The sequence below is a fragment of the Syngnathoides biaculeatus genome, chromosome 4 (genome assembly GCF_019802595.1).
Source record: "Syngnathoides biaculeatus isolate LvHL_M chromosome 4, ASM1980259v1, whole genome shotgun sequence".
Lineage (NCBI taxonomy): Eukaryota > Metazoa > Chordata > Actinopteri > Syngnathiformes > Syngnathidae > Syngnathoides > Syngnathoides biaculeatus.
In genome coordinates this window covers 11,044,569-11,063,340 of record NC_084643.1, presented here as the reverse complement: position 1 = coordinate 11,063,340, position 18,772 = coordinate 11,044,569, and the positions used below count along the sequence as shown (strand labels likewise).

Genomic DNA, 18,772 nt, shown 5'->3' with positions numbered 1-18,772 from the left:
GATTCGTCGTATTTCTATTCATTTCAATGGGGAAAGGTTATTTGAGATGCAAGTGCAGTCACGTAACAAATTAGCCACATCTGAAGGCACTGCAGCACAGTGCCACGAAGAAACGTATTTGCAGCCAGTTGTTTTTGAGAACTTGAATGTGCAAATGATTAAACATAAAATGCAGTGATAACATTGTGTTTTTATTTATTAACGAAGAAAAAAACAAAACAATTGCAAGCTCGCTGGTCTTTTGTGAAAAGCAAAGGTCCCCAAAGCTAATCATTGTTTTGGCCGCCGTCAGCAGCAGCAGCAGCAGCAGCAACAACTGCAATGAAGCGTTTTCTACACGTCTCCTCTCGGTTGGAGTCGCTGGCGGTGTAGTGGTACACACGCCTGCCTTTGGTGCGGGCAGCGTGGGATCGATTCCCGCTCAGTGATGGTGTCGATATCTGCCCTGCGACTGACCGGTGACCAGTTCAGGGTGTAGCCCGCCTTTCGCCTCAAGGTAGCTGGGACAGGCTCCGGATTTACTGCAACTTGGATAATGACATCTCTGTGGAAATACTTTGGCCCACTCTTCCTTGCAGAATTATTTTTAATTCATCATCAATGGAGGGTTTTTGAGGATGAGCAGGCTTTTCGACGTCATGCCACAGGATTTCAAATGGATTCAAGTCCAAAAACGTACACCCCCCCCCCCCAAAATTATATTCCTGCTGCAGAATCCAAGTGCGGTTCAAACTGAGGTCACAACCTGATGGCCAGATATATATATATTTTTTTTGGGGGGGGGGGGGCAGAATTCATGGTTCTGTTAATCACATAAAAGTTGTCCAGGTCCTGCAGTGAAAAGCACCCCTGTTTTGGTATTGGTATGTTGTTGTTTTCTTTTCTGAAATGTTGTGTTAAACTTGCACCAGACGTTTCAAAAAAGTTCAACTTTCATCAAGTCAGTCCGCAGATTACACACCTGATTATAAGCCTCACCCGGTACATTTGGAAAGGAAATACCATTTGCTACATTCATAAGGCGCACCCGTGTAAAAGCCGCAAGTGCCCACATCGACACAGGAGATATTTACAAAGAAAGATGGTACAAAGAAAGCATTTTCAAAGTTTTAATACCTTAGCTCAGCTTAACGTAGCTAGCTTAGCAACAGCACAGTAGCACGCACAGGGCTGGTAAAATATAAAAAATAAAAATAAAAACATACCGCAAAAAAAAAAAGCAGCGGCAGCTACACAGTAGCAACACGGTAGCACAGCACTAACAGGGCCACTTAAAAAAAAAAAAAAATCATACCTAAATCACTAATATGAGGCAATAACACAGCAGCAATGCGCTAGCAGGGCGCTAACGCTATTTATAATAAATGGTTGCTATTTATGATGCTATTTATAATAAATCGTCTCGTCTTGGTAATCATTCTGTTTCGTTTTGATCCGGACAAATGTGAGACGAGCCTTTCTGTTCTTTTTTTTTTGGGTGGCCTTGGAAGTGCGCCACGGATCCAATCCTTGAGGCGAACCTTTTCTGAGGCAGTTCTCTCAAAGTTGTCCCGAGTTCCTTTGTAGCCTCCCGGGGGTCCATTTTGTGGCCCGGTTCACCGCTGTTTTCCCCGTTTGAGGATAATTGGCAGCATCGTGTTACGGGGATCTTCTGGGCGAGAGGGGAGCCCTTGCTAGGTCTAACGTGGCCCACAAAATTCTCGTCAACTCTTGTGAGAAGAAGCTGGTGGAAAGGATATGCCGATTTTTTTTTGGACCCAAGCCGTACGCTTTGAAGGGAATTTGACCAAATACTAATGAATGAAAAAAATACGAAAACAATCTTTCATCATTTAGCAAATTGGAGTAATTATGGTGGTCCAAATTGACCTAAAATAGGAAACGTCGAGTCTGGTTTCACGTCAAATAGGGAGGGGAAGAAAAATTGTGTTTTCATGTTGTGTATGTAAACTTGAAAATTTTCGCTTCCATGAATTCATATTTTAAATTCTCTCTTTTTTTCAAGTACATATTCAAGACTTTTGTGAAGGAAACTGAGCAAAACCACTGCAGTGTCCTCCACATGTGAAAGCAAAACAAAACAACTTTCACTTTCTTTCTGACAAACCGAGAAGGTCATCTGTAAATTTCACATACCTTAGGTGGCAAATATTGCACGACTTATATTTAGTTAAGTAAGTGTGATGACTCACGTGTCAAAGCTAACAAATTTCATTTCGTGTCCTGCACTGGACAGTCATGAAGAGCTAAAAGAGAGAAATTGAAATTCCCCCCCCAGACTTGCAGAATTTGCCAAAATGCACGTACATTTTTGTCATGAGTTTTAAAATAGAAATGACGAGAAATTTGTGTCATTTAGTGCATCAAAGAGGGTATAGTGTTCAATCTCGAGAATGACGTTTTTATTGTCATATTTAAGATGTCAGTCTCATCAAAAAATGAAATCAAAAGTACCACCCACATCATTCTTATCTTATCTTCTATGTATGTCATAATTTATTGTTTAGGATGCCTAGGTGGATATTAAGGACTGTTATTTTGTATTTCTGATCGTATGAGGCGCCTCGTTTTACTTGTGGCTTCTAACTTCATTTGTTGCAAAAGATGATTATAGCTCCCGGCATTTGTCACGGTCACGTATTGTTTTGGGGTGCTTTGGCACACATCTTAGGTGGGGTCGACCTTTACCGCTGTGCGAAAACATTTCAGTTTCTTTATGAATCTCGGCAAGTAAGAAGCGCCTCTTCTGGGAAATTGCGCTGCGCTCTCCTCCAAAAGTTTTGGGACGGTGAAGTCCGTTCTGTGGGTTGGATCTGACGAGACGTCGACATTTCAGCATTGTTGTTTCCGGGTCTTTACATCTGGACGCGCCGCGTGACTAATTATCGCGATGTAGCAGCATTTGTCATGAAAAAGTATTGCAACAGAGATACTGTACGTACTTCGCGGGGATTGAAGTGTTCGGATCCTTTGCTGACAATAACTGCATCAAGCCTGCGACAAACATTTTCATCCTTCTTTTGTGGATTTAGAACCCTCTTTAATGGCTAAAATGCGTGCTCAAAGGCACGGGTGTCAAACTCGTTTCTCTCAGACTGTAACCATGGAAATCTTTGATTGACCCATCATATCCATCCATTTTCTTTGCTGCTGATCCTCACAAGGGTTGCGGGAGTGCTGGAGCCCATCTATCCCAGCTATCTACGCCCTGAACTGGTCGCCGGACAATCAGGTGCACTCACAATCACACCGACGGGGCGATGTTGCATGTTTTTGGGAGGGGGCGGGGGGGGGACCAGCGTGCCCACCCCGGAGAAAAGCCACGCAGCCACAGGGAGAACATGCAAACTCCATACAGGCGGGGCCAAGGCTTTACCGGCTGATCCACCGTGCCGCCTGACCCATCACATTTACATATTAAATCTATCAAATCCATTTTTTTCAACTATTGTTGATGTTTGGTAACACAAAAATGCTTGCGCCATCACAATGTCATCATTTGTGATGTGACCATTTGAAATGTTTGTACAGATTTGATCATGGAAGTCCATACACATGATTTACCTCCGCGGGCCACATCAAATCACGCGGCGGGCCGCATCTGGCCCCCGGGCCTTGAGTTTGACACCCGCGCTCTAAAGGGTTGAAGTCTGGAGATGAGCGTGAGCGCTGTAAAACCTTGCACTTTTTTTTTTTTTGCCCTAATGAGTTTCCTCTTTTGCTTTGCGTGGATATTTTGCCTCAATGTGTTGCTGCATTCCGAACAATCGTCCAATCATTTTCACCATTTTGAAAAATGTTTTGCCCGAGTTCATTTTGCCGCTGCAACGAGCGAAGTTCAGTTAATCCCGTCCCAGGAGAAGTCACGTAGCACCAAGCCGTGACATGACCTCCGCTGGGTTTGGCAGATAAGCTTGAATTTTTTCGGGCCTGTCGCCGATGTCGCTGAAAGTGGTGGCCGGGTGGGTCGCTTGTTCCCACGGGCCTCCGAATATCCATCTTCTCAACCGCTCTTGCTTTCCTCGCTATGACTTTGGACACAGCTGGTTTGTTTCTTCTTGGAGGCACTCAAAATGGTTGCAGGGGCTGCGCCTGCACTCTTGGTGCAATGGCTCAGATATTTTTTTTTTTTCTTCTCGGTTATACAACTGCATGTTTCCCCACCCGTAGTCAGCTCTCTGATTTTGACGTAGGTTCCGCTTGTCACTCAAAGTTCTCAACGTTGGAATAATCAATGTCATCGGACACGTTTACAAGTTTTATTCACACAAAAGGCGTCTTGAAAGTCAATGTTTCCCCGCCAGGGTGCCGTGGGAAATTATCCAGTTACAGCGAATTTGTCCACAAATAATGATTTATGAAATACAAACACACCTATGGTCAGTTGTCTACTCTACTAGTGACATGTCGTGACGGGCGGAATATTAAAGGCTCTTTCACCATTCATACGACAGAATAATTCATCACTTCCTGCACGTTTTCTGTTCAATTAAGCAAAGACACTTAAGTCAATTTGTAAGTAAACTCCGACAAGATCATCCTGATTTAAATGGTCATACTTTTGGTGGAAAGATTATGTATATGTGTGTGTGTGTGTGTGTGTGTGTGTGTGTGTGTGTGTGTGTGTGTGTGTGTGTATATATATATATATATATATATATATATATATATATATATATATATATATATATATTATATATATATATATGGTTAGAGCACTGGTTTGGTAAACCAGGGGTTGTGGGTTCGTATCCCACTGGGGCCTCCACTCCCTGAGAAGGGTTTGCGTCGGTCAGGAAGGGCATCCGGCGTCAAAATTGTGCCAAACATCTGAGATGACACGCTGTGGCGACCCCGAAAGGGACAAGCCGAAAGAAACTTACTTTATATATAATATTATAATTTCTTTTTTTTTTTTAACGTAAAACGAGATTTTGGCTCAATAAATGTAGTCTTAAATTGTGAACCCGATCCAGACGTAAACCTGGCGGTGTTTCCTCCTTTTGACCGCCTTGCTGCCACATCATCAAACATCAACTGTGCTTGTTCGCCACCTTGTGGCCGACTGCGTCACTTCGTTTTTGTTTGTTTGGTTTTTTTGTTTTTTAAATCGGGGCCCAACATTTTCCAGAGGAATTTTAGGATATTATTTGAATGGCACACTCCTAATAAATCAGTCAATATTAGAAGTTTTAAATAATGAAAAATAAAATTCAATATTTAAGAAACAGAAAATCAAAATCAGGAAAAAAAAAAAGATTTTCTTGCCATGTGCCAACGTGATTTGTTATTTGGCCAAATGTGTTGGAGGGGAATCAATTTTCAGGCTTCTCAAATGGCCGAGGATTGTTTTCAGGAGCTTCAGCTGGATCAGCTACTAAAGCGTTGGCCTCACAGTTCTGAGGTCCAGGGTTCAATCCTGCACCCGTCTGTGTGGAGTTTTACATGTTCTCCCCGTCCCTGCGTGGCTTTTCTCCGGGTGGGCACTCCGCTTTTCTCCCACATCCCAAAAACATGCAACACTAATTGGACACTCTAAATTGACCCTAGGTGTGATTGAGTGCGGCTGTTTGTCTCGATGCGACCTGTGATTGCCTGGCAACCACTTCAGGGTGTATACCTTGGCTCCAGCGCTCCTACGGCCCTTGTGAGGATAAGCGGCTAAGAAAATGGATGGATGGATATATATGTATATATAAACACACACACAATTTAGGCCTATATGATTGTTATTTATTATTATTATGAGGGCGACACGGTGGAGCAGCTGTAGAGTATTGGCCTCACGGTTTTGAGGTCCAGGATTCAATCCTGCACCCGTCTTGTGTGGAGTTTTACATGTTCTCCCCGTCCCTGCGTGGCTTTTCTCCGGGTGGGCACTCCGCTTTCCTCCCACATCCCAAAAAACATGCAACATTAATTGGACACTCTAAATTACCCCCAAAAGTGTGAGTTTGAGTGCAACTATTTGTCTCGATGTGCCCTGCGATTGGCTGGCGACCAGTTGACGCTGCACCCCGCCTCCTGCCCGATGACAGCTGGGATAGGCTCCAGCGCTCCGCGCGACCCTCGTGAGGATAAGCGGCAAAGAAATGGACAGTGGGCAAGGTTGTGCACATCCAACATGGCGTTTAAGGTTGACGTATATCTTGGCGGCCATGATTGATATCTATTGACTCCTCGTGCCAGCTGTGCACGCCCCGAATGGAGAGACTAAAGCGCATGCGCAGATTGTTGCCTTAAATTTGGTCAGTCATGGTATTCCATCATATTTTAATGTGTTCGTAAGCTTGCTTCCAAATCGGTACACGATTTCAAAGTTGACGGATGATTCAAAGAGTTAAAATTGGCGTTGTTGTGTGTTTGTTTCCGCCTTATTTTTTGGGAGGGGCCGGTAAGTTTGACCCTTCCCAGCCGCCGTCGCGAGCAGGTTAGCGATGGGGCGGGGGGGGGGGGGGGCGCTTTCCTTGACGTGGACGCTCATTTCCGTAAAGAGACGATGGAGCAATAGCGGCGCGTCGAGTCCGAGCGATCCCCGCATTAATCTTAAATCGAGACGGGATTTGGCCGTCAATCCCGTTTCGTCTTGACGGGAGTCGCACGCGGAGCTTTTTGGCCTTTTTTTGCTCCCGCCCCGCCTCCTCCACCGCCTCCCCCAGCTCGGCTACAATCATGATAAAAGCAATTTTAATATTCAATAACCACGGCAAGCCGAGGCTGTCCAAATTCTACGAGCATTACGTGAGTAAGCTTTTTGCTGCCTTTTTTTTTTTTTTTTTGGTGGAGGGGTTTGAATGCTTTTTTTTCTTTTAATTTTTTTTTATTAATACTGTACTTGTCGATTGGATGCGTGGCGGTTTGCGTTCACCTCTTGGAAGCCGAACAAAAACAAACAAAAAAAAAATCAACACAAGTTTATTGTCAAGGCGATTTTCATTCGTTGCACGGTTCGAAACGTGAATTATTGAACGTGTGCAAACTGGACCGAAGTGTGTTTGTGTCACATGACCTGAATGACGCCCTTGTGAGGCGCTCGTGCCTTCAGCATTGCACGCGAATTCCCCCCCCCGCCTTTTTTTTTGTCTTTTAGTGACATTGACGAGGCAGGAAAAGGACAAAGATGAATTCAAAATTACAACCTTGTCAATAAATTAACAATAGAAATGTATGCAAAGTCGAGTAGCGAGGTTACCAGGGCGTGCATGAAGCAAACCGCTCTGTCATCCATCCATCCATCCATCCATCCATCCATCCATCCATCCATCCATCCATCCATTCATCCATCCATTGGAGTTAAAAAAAAAAAAAAAAATCCTCATATGAACTGTCTCTGTCTGCAGTCTCCCAAAAAAAAAAAATACATTTGTAGGTATATGCAGTATAGATGGTTTTTTTTTTTTTTTTTTAGCAATAGTAAGTTAAGTTTCTTTCGGCTTGTCCCGTTATCATCGCACAATAATGATGCTTAACTTGAGTTACAACTTCATATCTAACTGTGGATGGAAAAGCTAAGTGTGGAGAGCCTCCGTCGCTCAAACTGCACCGGGACAGTCAATGAATGGCGCCAAAAGCCTTTGTGGGTTTTTGTATGTTCTCCACGTGCCTGCGGAGCTTTTCTCCAGCCTACGTTCCCAAAAAGTGCAAGTTGGTTCATATCCATAAATTGTATGAACGTGAATGGTTCTTCGTTTATATGTCCAGCCGTTCCGTGACCTTTACGAGGGCAAAAGCGCTGTACAACGGGAATTGTTGGATAAATTTGGTTGCTCAGCAGCAGAGTAAGTTGTTATTCTGCAGTAATCTTTACTTCTGTGCTCAAGTAGGAAGACCACAATGAGGTCTTATTGTGTGTTCTTTTCTCTTGCGTTTCTATGAATAATGCAATGCAATTGGAGCGTTGCTTGGAGACATCAAATATAGAGACAAGCGCAAGTGCTGTGAAGAAGTTACATCTGTTGAAGTCTTCAACTCGCCGCAAGCAGCGGGAAGTAGGCTGAAGATTCTCCCGCTGAACAAAAATCCAGTCGGGCGACCAGACGTTTGTCCCTTGCACGTGTCCCACTTTGATGTTGTTATCGGGAAACGCATCCCAAAGACGTGCAACATTCATTGGACACTCTAAATTGCCTCGAGGTGCGATTGTGAGGGCGTCTGTTTGTCTCTCTGTGCCCTGCGATTGACTGGCAACCGATTCAGGGTGTACCCTGACCGTCGACAGCCGGGATAGGCTCCGGCACGCCCCGCGACCCTCGTGAGGATAAGCGGCGAAGAAAATAGATAGATGGATGGATGGAAATGGATTTTTGATCAGCCACCCTACTATTTTCCTGCCTTGTGCTGCTCATATCCAGCTGTTCCAATCAGTATTGGTATTAGTAATATGTTTGCATTTTGTAGGCCTCGTGATTCGTCACTTTAAACTCCTCCCTTTGCGCAGTTGACATTGTTAACACACTTCTCTATACAGATTTGACACCTTGCACGACTCTTATAAGTAATAGTTCCTATAAAGAGAAATGTCTGATTGTCGTATCAGGGCAGCGAAATTCCTCGTGTGTCTTCCACACCTGGCCATTAAAGCTGAGTCTGACATTCGCTGACCCTCGTCGTACATTTCCGTGGCAGAGGCTCTCCATGCTTGGCTTTTTCATCTACATGCACACACACTAAAAACACCAACAAATTGGAACAGTCCAGCAGCCTCAATCCAACATTTGCAGATTACGAAGATACAATTCTTAGGAAGCACATTGGGATTTTATATTGCCATTATGACAGTAAGTTCAACATGATTTTTGCCAATTTAGCTTTTTAGGCTCACTTTATACGACTTGTACAGTATTGGAAAGATTATGCGCCAGCCGGTATGTCGATTCATACACTGAAAGAGTTTCTTGCAAAGAAGGTGTCATGTATTTCAGCGACAGAGACTCCCCACACTTGACTTTTTTTAGTGAGAGGTGCACAGAAATATAGTGAAGTATTACAGTATATTTTGTTTGTGACCCGGCGTGGCACTTTCATCTGCGGTATTGCGACAGCATTCACCGGCGATTTGAATTTTCAATCGCGGCAAAACGATTTGTCACGTCACGGACAGTTTGCTCATGTTCAGTGGCTTGGCTCGGCGTGCCTTCAAATTTTACGATCCCCTCTCATATTGCCGAGAGTTTTCCTGAAACTGTCCGGGATCCTCAAGTGAAGGTAACCGAGCTTTTACGCGCGACGCCGAAATCCGGGCCTGGCTTTTAATATCGCGAAAGCAAACAGCGAGGCCTTTGCCGCTCGTTTATGTGGAAACGACACGCAGAGGACAAATGAAATCACCGGTACCGGTAGTAATAAAAAGCACCTCCGAATGTGATATTCTGTTGTTTTTGGCTGGCGCAGAGTGAAGACACGGAGCAGCAGATCATCAGGGAAACCTTCCACTTGGTGTCCAAAAGAGATGAGAACGTCTGCAATTTTCTCGAAGGAGGAATGTAAGCGCCGTCCGTTCACGTCGCACGATGTCAATGATCTCGACCTTTTTTGTGTTCAATGGCGTCCCGCGTCTTCCGCGCGTCAGGTTGATCGGGGGGTCCGACTACAAGTTGATCTACAGACACTACGCCACGTTGTACTTTGTGTTCTGCGTGGATTCCTCAGAGAGTGAACTCGGAATTTTAGACTTAATACAGGTGGAGAAAAAACAAAAACATACTTGGCTATCTTTGGCTCGGTTGCGCTGTTTTTCTCGTTTCATTTCATTTTCCGTGGTAGGTATTTGTGGAAACGCTGGACAAGTGCTTTGAGAATGTCTGCGAGCTTGACCTCATTTTCCACGTAGACAAGGTAGGAAATGCCACACGTGTGTTACGCAGCGCATCTTTTCCACTTTTTTACAACTTGTAGGACCTGTCAAACCACTTTCTGCTGGGCGTGGACGTGATAATCATAACGTGTATTGATTGTTGGGAATTTGGTTGTGTGTGTGGCAATGATTGATGAATTGCAGTTCAGGCTACGGAGCTCGTGCGCCTACGTCACCGAAGTCACGTGACTGGCCGGAAGTGCCGGTCAAACAAACCATTCTTCTATGCAGAGTCGCTTGGAGACGACGCGAAAATACCTCTTATAGCACGACGCCCAGAGTTTTGTCCGATACCGGTAAACATTTAGAAGATGATAATAAAGGAAGGTACGTGGAAAAATGAGAGACACTCGGCATAGAGGACCCGCATTATTCTTTTTGCCGATAAGAAACTGGACTGTTAACCCGCTTCCACTTGTCTTGGGCAACTGGATCTCTGCGTGGATCTGGTGAGTAAGTTCTTGAGATTTACACGGAAGAGTCTGGACGCATACAAATAATTTGTTGCCAGATCCGTTCTCAACGGGGAGACGGCTCGTGAACGCGGAAGTGTGTTCGGCTACATGTTAACCTTTGGCGAAATCCATCGATCTTTTCGGCCAGTATTCAATCCGAATACCAATATTTAAATAAATGACCCCTGGTTTTACACAAACTCGCATTCATTAACTATGATTGTAAATAAAAAAATAAATAAATAAATAAAAAAAGAGGACTAACGAGTCGGCTCCTCCGTAGTTCGCTTCCTTAAGCCTCTCCGTGACTGACGTTGTTTTTTTCAATATGCATTGTTCTCAAATGAGTCCAATGTGTATTTAAAAAAAAAAAAAAAAAAAAAAGGAAAATAAACTGCTGGGGTAGGCTTCTGCCCCCGTACACGGAAGTGTCTTGCAGCCACAGGTTAACTTCCATAAACCTCTCTGTGACGGACGGTTTATTTTCTTTTTTTTTAAAATACGCATTGGACTCATTTGAGAACAATGCATATTGGAAAAAAAAAAATCTGTCGGGGAGTGATTTACTAAAGTTTAACGTGTGGCCGCAACACGCTTCCGTGTACGTTGGAGACGATTCCCTGTCTTTTTTTTTTTTTTTTTTTTTATTACGCATTGGTCTCAAAGGAGCCAATTTGGCATTATAAATACTTCTTGGTAATTTGAGATTGAGAAGAATAATTCCTACCTGAAGTGAAGCGATCGCTACACAGTCGTGCGTATTTTGTTGGGCACCGTCCATCATGTTTGATTTCCGAAATCCATCGATATTTTCTGGTCTTTTCAGATGGTATTCTATAGAACGATGTCTTTGAATATCTGTCTCGTCTGTTGTAACAACCAACAGCCCAAGGCCAACAAGTCTCGGGTATTGTGAATATTCTGCTCGGGTTCAGTGTCCCCCCCCCACTCCCACACTGTCGTGCAGCTCTTTTTGACCGGCAATATGGCGCCGTGAAAATGGTGACGTCACGTTCACGAGCTCTCTTCCCTGATCACAGTTATTTCTTTTTGTTTGAAAATGACAAATCTAGAAAATGCAGTCATTTGCAATTCCATTTATTTGAAAAGGGGGGGGGGGGGGTTAACTTTGGGTGAAGCATCTATTGGAGCTTAACTCCCCGTGTGCGGAAACTCCTTTATCGACTGCCCCCCGTTTTCAGGTTCACAACATTCTGGCAGAGATGGTGATGGGCGGGATGGTGCTGGAGACCAACATGAACGAGATCATCACGCAGGTGGACGCCCAGAACAAGATGGAGAAGTCGGAGGTAAGTCGGCGTCGTGGCCCTCGCGTTTTCCCAAAGGGACGGTCCAGAGTATGCAGGCATGCGTGTATGCTGCACCCTGCATGCGACTCTCCAGTGACCTTGTGACGCTCCCGACATGATCCTGGGTGTTTGCGCTTTTTTTTTTCTCGCTGCCACACAGCTTTGCGCACAGATCGACACTTTGCCATTCATACGGACTTAACTGTTCCATCTCCCCAGATGATCATTTTATCTCTAAATCATCCATTTTTTTATTGAGGAGCACACAAATGAAATCGGGCGGCGAGCAGGAACGCACGAGCGCAGCCTCTTGCCAAATATCATCACTGCGCAGGTGATGCGTGGACATTGAAACGTGGCGTCCACGATGCATTTCATGTTTAAAAAAAAAAAAAATGTTTTGCCTTGTACAACAGGTTTTTTTTGTTTGGTTTTTTTAGTTAAAATGTGTTTTTTTTTTAAACCAAGTTGTAAGTTTTTTTTTTTTTTTAAATATGAAAAAAGTTTTTTGTTTTATCTTTATATTTTCAAATTATCATAATAATAATAATACCAGAATGAAGTCTAGAGGGGGGAAAAAGATTTTTGAAATAAGTCAGCTCTTATCACAATTGTAGATATATTTTTCCAGAGTTTAGTTGTGTATTTTAGAAATCGTAATATTCGTAAATCATAATCGTATGAGAATAAAGTTGTACATTTCCCAAAGGTTTTCTCTTCCAAGGATTAAGAATTGTATCATTTTTAGATTTAGTTGAAGTATTGTAAGAACTTTTTTTTTTTTTTTATATATTAAAGTGACCAAAAATGAATGAAAACTCTCCTTAATTGCATTTAAAATGGAGTAAGTGAGCATCAATGCTCTGCAAATTTTCACTATTTGGGCTCTGTTCCTCTCCCTCGTGAAACGTGTCGGGGGGGGTGTCAGTCCACTGTAATATGTGCAATAACAATTTCAAAGTAAATAAGACTTAAATCGTAGTGTAATTTTAACAGCTCGAGATCATTTCTTGAAGTAGTTTCCTTTCCTTTCCTTTCCTTTTTTTTTTTTTTCTTTTTTCCCCCTCCCCTCCTGCCACATAATAACACCGAATGATGCATCGCCGAGCAGCCGCCTTCCCTAATTGGCTGACATCTGCTGCGTGCTCCATTTGACTCGTGATAATACAATTGACATTCTTTTAACCTCAGGCATTTTTTTTGGCCTTTAATCTGACAGGTTCTCTTTTTTTAATGTGGTTTTTTTTTTTTTTTCCCCCCTCGATTCCTGTTCTCGAAGCAGAATCTCATCAGAGGTGCTCTGGTCCCAACCCCCCCCTCCGGGACCTACCCTAGACCACAGTGTGTCTTTCTCATACGCTAATTTCAACGCGACGACGCGGTCCGATTCCAGGCAACTATCTGGAGAGTAAGGAATGAGCCGTTTAATGAGTCTGACAAAGACTAATGGCTTCAAATAGGTCCTCCATTAACCGGCAGAACGTTTTGGATCAAGCTTGGTGGTCTACGATAGGTCTTGTCCACAGTACACCCCCCCGCCCCCCCCCCCCACACACACACACATGTGGAGATAAACTGTACGGGTAATGACTTGAACCTGCTTTAACATTCCTCATTCCTCTTTCCCCCCTGACCCTGTCTAGTTCTTTCCATTCTTCTCTCTCTCTTTACAGACGTTTATCTTTCAGTCTACCAGGCAGGACAGGTAGACGCAGGTACTGCTAAAATCTACAACCAACTACTGTAATCTTAACTGAAGTTTACTTCCCCTCCCTCCCCCTCTCCTCCTCCTCCTCAAGTCTTTCCACACGGAAATGGGGTGGCCCATGAAAAAAAAAAAAAAAAAAAAATCAAACAACGTCACTAACATGCACCAGGAATCTTTTTCGTGACAGACCCAAAAGTGTCTTTTGTCTTTGGGCTGAAATGATGAATCGAATAACTGGAATAATTCAATCGTGAAAATGTGGAAGCGAAATCCGTCCCTCCAGGCCTCGCCGTCATCATTTTCCCCACACGGATTCATCTTACTGCCGACGACGAAAAAAAACAAAGTTAATGAGGAGGAAAAGAGACGCCGCCCGAAGTTTGGGATCATCTCACGCTTAATAAAGATCCGGCACGACGTGTCTGCAGCACATTTACAATCACGCAAGATGTGCGCTAGCTAATATAATACTGGAGCGCATACCACGGCTCGTCACAACGTATTGTAATGCCCTCACAGCAAAAACGACAACAACACGGCGCACTTCCAATCGCTTTATTGAACAAGAGGAAAAAAAAAAAATCAACGTGCGATACACGAGTTGCGAGTGCCACAACTGACGGCCAGGCGTATAACGCGCACGCTGGCTAACAGCTAGCCGCTAAACTGAGCTCACGACAGCTAAGTCCGCACTCTTTAGTTTGCTTAATTTTCTTTGTTTCCGCGTCACTCACCGGGCCAAATCCCACCTTCTGAAGGCAGACACAAAGTCGCAGATATTCGTGTGCGACGCCACGACTATGACCTCACGTAAACAAAATAATAGCTCCGTGTCACAACCACATTTTCTATTTTCGTAATGAAACCATTAATAGATGTGGTTGTCGGTAGAATAAAAGTTTCTAGAAATACTAATTTGCCAAAGTATTAGTTTTAACAAATGTTTTAACGTGACTACTGTCAGCGCCGGGAAGATTACTTTGGAAATGAAAAATGTAACGATTGTACAACTCTTGTCATTTCTTAAAGGAGTTTGATTAAATTCTGTTCATTTTGAATGAATGCATCAACAGGACATTTGGATGTCATCAAAAAAGTGGATTCAAAATATTCATTATTTTGGAATTAACCACATTTGTTCATTAATAATACAAATCATAGAAAACCCTAACCCTAAAATAACATGATCAAATGTAAATACATAAATTAAAAAAAGGTTTGTTGGGTTATTTGTGGAAAACATGATACCATATTGCCTTAATGACAAATGTCCACAATTTAGAAAGTTTCGCTTCACATGGCAACCCAGATTTTGTTTGTTTTCTTTCCTATGTTCTAAAGCATCACTTTTCCAAACTTTCAGACAAACTTATAGATTGCGCTACAAGGTGGTGCTTCGAGGTTTCAGATTTCAGCAGAAGCACACATGACCAGAGAGAGCCAATCACAAGTGTCGGCTTTAGAAAAAAAAAAAGAGAGAGAAAGTGAGCTTTTGCTTCTGTTTTTAAAAAAAAGTGACTCAAATTCTAATCTTGGAAGTTTCCAAAAGCAGCTCTAATTTGAATACACACATTTGCCTCTTAAAATAATTAGTTACGTAATTTTCTTAAATTGTAATGTTGATACGTGTAAAATGTTGCCCCCCGACACTGCTTATTTTCATGCCAGTTTAAGAAAAGTTGAGTCACTGTTCAAACAGATATTTGTGCATTCTTTTAAATAGCAGTTTAAAACGGTTTACTGATTTCTTAACAACAACAAATAAACGACTTTGACCCGTTTGTCAAAATATCCTAAGGAATCAAGAATTATAATACTCTTAGAAACCATTTTTTTTTTTGTTTTTAATAGTGAGAGATGAGCTACTGTACGTTGTTATTGATATTCTCTCCCATCTCTAGTTTTACTAATATTTAGTAATATTACATAATTGTCCAGCCATGTGTTTTTTTTTTTTTTTTTTTTCAGTTGGTACCATGACGGCAAACGTGACAGATTGAGCGTCTGCGCCAAACGCTTTTTATGACCGGCGATCCACGGGCAAGTCAGTGGAGAGCAGGAATGTGCTTTGTTGGCTCCAATGCAATGAATGTTCACCAGCGACCGGTCACTTTTGGGTCTGTCGTGCATAAAAGATTCACACCGGGGGGGGGTTGGGGGGGCAATCTCTAACCACAGTGATTCTCAAATGTGGACGATGATTAACTCATTTGTTCCGTCAAGTGCGGCGGTGCTTTTGAAATCAGTGATTCCCAACTTTGGTGGCGCTGCACATGAGTGGGTCGCGAGAGGTCGTCAGCTTTGCTGTGGAAAAATGATCCAAGTTCACTTAATTGGTGGAGAATTATTTGCCGCAAATGATTTTTCTGTATTCATCTATCTATGTTCGGCACTAGAGCCGTGATTTTTTTTTCCCTGTGGTGTGTGGTGTGCGGGCTCTCTCGGATGCTACGCGAAAGAATCACTGGCCAAGTTCAGTTGTATTCAACTTTTACGTTTAGTACATTTGCATTTAATATTGAGCAGTTAGATTTTAAATTTTGTACATTTTTGTCCAACTTTTATCCTTATGATTGAATCATTATTTAAATACAACTTTATTTTTCTCCCTTTGAGCCCAGTGTTAATGTTCAAACTGTGTAATGTGATAGCAGCTTCCAGTAATCTTAAATATACTATTTAGGAGGAAAACTTCTCATTTTAAGGTTTGAGCTGTGATGAATTAATTCTCCATTTCAATTAATTGCGCAGCATTTCTGGTGTGTCTGGTGCCTTGACCGACGGGAGACGGTATGATTGATGGTCGTGCAGACCATTGTAATGTAAGCCATTTCTTTGTAACGGGTAGAGCATGTATGCCTAAAGGTTTTGTTATATGAGCTGTTTGGATCTGTTACCCCACTGTTTCTAGTCAAATTTTATTGCTTAAAGAATTCTAAAACGACAATTACCAATGCTAAACGTTAGCATTTCAATGGCATTTCCCATTATATGTTGGCATTAAGCTAAGAAGGAATTCTTAACCCATTCATGGGCAGGGTGGCAATTTTTTGCCTTATTGAGATAAAAGTCTCCTAACGGGCCACAATCAAGGAAATAACACTTCTTTTTCATTTATGGTTAAGTTATATGATAACTTTATGAATTTATAATCTCGTCCCAAAAATGGGACGCTGCCCCGCGAGAGGGTACTTGGGTTTTCTTAGTAGATCGTCCCAAAAAACAGAATCAGAATTGGATTAAAACAATATTTCAATATTTTGATATACTGAAGGATATAATGCGTGAAAATCATGATGTCCCAAAAATGGGACACCGCCCAGGAACGGGTGAAGGCAACGTTGTTGGGTCATTTTCAATACAGAGTCTTTAATTATCCTGGCTTCAACTTGAAGCCTCTTTTTTTTCTTTTCTTGAATTGCTCACATTCATTATTATTTGCCTAACTGCTGCTGCTAATAATTGTGACATGAATTGAAAGGGTTTCACTGGTGCCGATCTCAAGTTTACGCTCGTAAGTCAAAGCAAAAAAAACAAACAAATTGGCTCATATCTCGGAAAACGTGTAAAATAAAAAAACGGGCCTCGTCTCTCAAGGCGCCACCGTACAGGACGTTTTTTTTTTTTTTTTTGGCGCCGTTCCGTGAGATTATTCTTCATGTAAAATATGTGCCTCGGCGCAGCGGTTGGGAAACACGGCTCCAAATTGTTGCGATTGAGATACATTGTGTTAGAGCGACTTGCCCACAACGCAGATTTCGCAGTTTAGTTGAGTGGCAGCTTTCCAACCCCCCACGTCATCATCAGCTACTGGTTAATACTGAAGTCTTTTTGTTCCCGCATCCGCAAAAAAAACTCAGTTCGCAAAGAAATAAGAATACCCCTTGTGTTTCGCGCTGACAAGGGGCCAATGCATAACTTTCAATGTAGCCTTGTATGAATCCCCCCCCCCACCCCACCCCACCCCACCCCACCCCCCTCTCCCTCTTTTTCATTCAAAAGACACTTTACCTTTCCGGTCTTCATTTTCGGAACCATACTCCAACTCTCTCCTTGCATTTGATTTAAAAACAAAACCCAAAGTCCGCCGGGTTCACGCGGGCCGATGCTTGATGACTTGACTCCCCATTCCGGTCCATCCAAGCTGGCGAATGACCCCACAGTGTATTCAGAATTGTGTCAACGTAGCACCGCATTCTGCATGTGCATCTGACGCTGTGACGGCATCTGAATGTACATTTTGCACACGTGTGTCACGGTAGCCATTTGGTGCTTTTGGCATCATGTCTCGTCGAGTACCGTGTAGTGGTTATGTCTGTCCCCCGTGTCTACCGTTGAATAGCACCGTTCAATGATGCGCTGTATAATCTCAATATTGTTGTGTGTGTGTGTGTGTGCGCACAGGCTGGTATTGCAGGAGCGCCCGCTCGCGCCGTGTCAGCGGTGAAGAACATGAACCTCCCGGAAATGCCCAGAAACATCAACATCGGCGACATCAGCATCAAAGTGCCAAATTTGCCGTCGTTCAAATAGCGGCACGCGGACGGCCCGCTGCCCGGAGATGTCGGCCCGATGTTTCAACGCGATGCAATCTGTTTACCAAAACCTCTTACTAAACCTAGTTTTATCAAATAATGGAAGTACTGTGTGATGTAGAGAAGAAAAGGAAAAAAAAACAAAAACTCTTGGGCTGCTTCGTTTTTCTTTAAAAAAAAAAAAAATGTTTTCTGCATTTTTTTTGTTGCAAAATCAAAATATTTATTTCTCCACGGTACTTCACTAACCCACCCTGTGATGTTATGATAGCTGCTACTCTTCACGTCCTTCTACGTCCAACTGAAGTTATTTCTCCAACTTGAGTGTTTACTGAATTTCTAAGAAGAAATGAAGATCGAAGGATGCGGAAAGTAGTTCGTTCCAGATCAATATAATCGACGGGACCAGTTGGGATCAATACAGTATTGGCAAAAGTGACACTTTTTGCCTTGTGTGAAACCAAACAAAATGTGGAAGAATATGATGACATTGCTGATATGCTGTCTTACAGAATTATGGTCATGTATTCTGAATTTATATTTTGTATCTGTTCAAATAATTAGCTTTCTGTGCATGATTATTTTGTCTGCCTTTTACTTTTACAACATAATAAATGATTGAAACGGAGATTATTTTCTTTTAAACTGTTATGCTTAATGCACTACAGTACACAGGTAATGTAAATGTATGATGCTTATGATCGACATGCTAAATAATTCAATTCAATTTTAATAGATGTAAGAATCAGCCCTTGCCTTCTTTGGCCCCCAAGTAAAATTTGTCTCCTGCCAATTATATTGATTATTGATCATTCTTTCAAACACCTACACAGCAAACCCGTTGCAGCAGTCTTACACTGCAAAATATTGATGAATACACATTTAAAATGATAAAGAACAAATGACTATAC

General features: G+C 42.6%; 1 protein-coding gene across 1 annotated transcript; it reads left to right on the top strand.

The window, feature by feature from the left end:
• Window positions 1-6,314: 6,314 nt before the first annotated feature.
• Window positions 6,315-18,489, top strand: LOC133499761 (AP-3 complex subunit sigma-1). Its single transcript, XM_061818085.1, has 6 exons — window positions 6,315-6,741; window positions 9,391-9,482; window positions 9,569-9,680; window positions 9,763-9,834; window positions 11,511-11,618; window positions 17,731-18,489. Exons 1-6 carry the CDS (start codon window positions 6,673-6,675, stop codon window positions 17,857-17,859), a joined length of 582 nt encoding a protein of 193 aa, XP_061674069.1. The 5' UTR covers window positions 6,315-6,672; the 3' UTR covers window positions 17,860-18,489.
• Window positions 18,490-18,772: the final 283 nt, after the last annotated feature.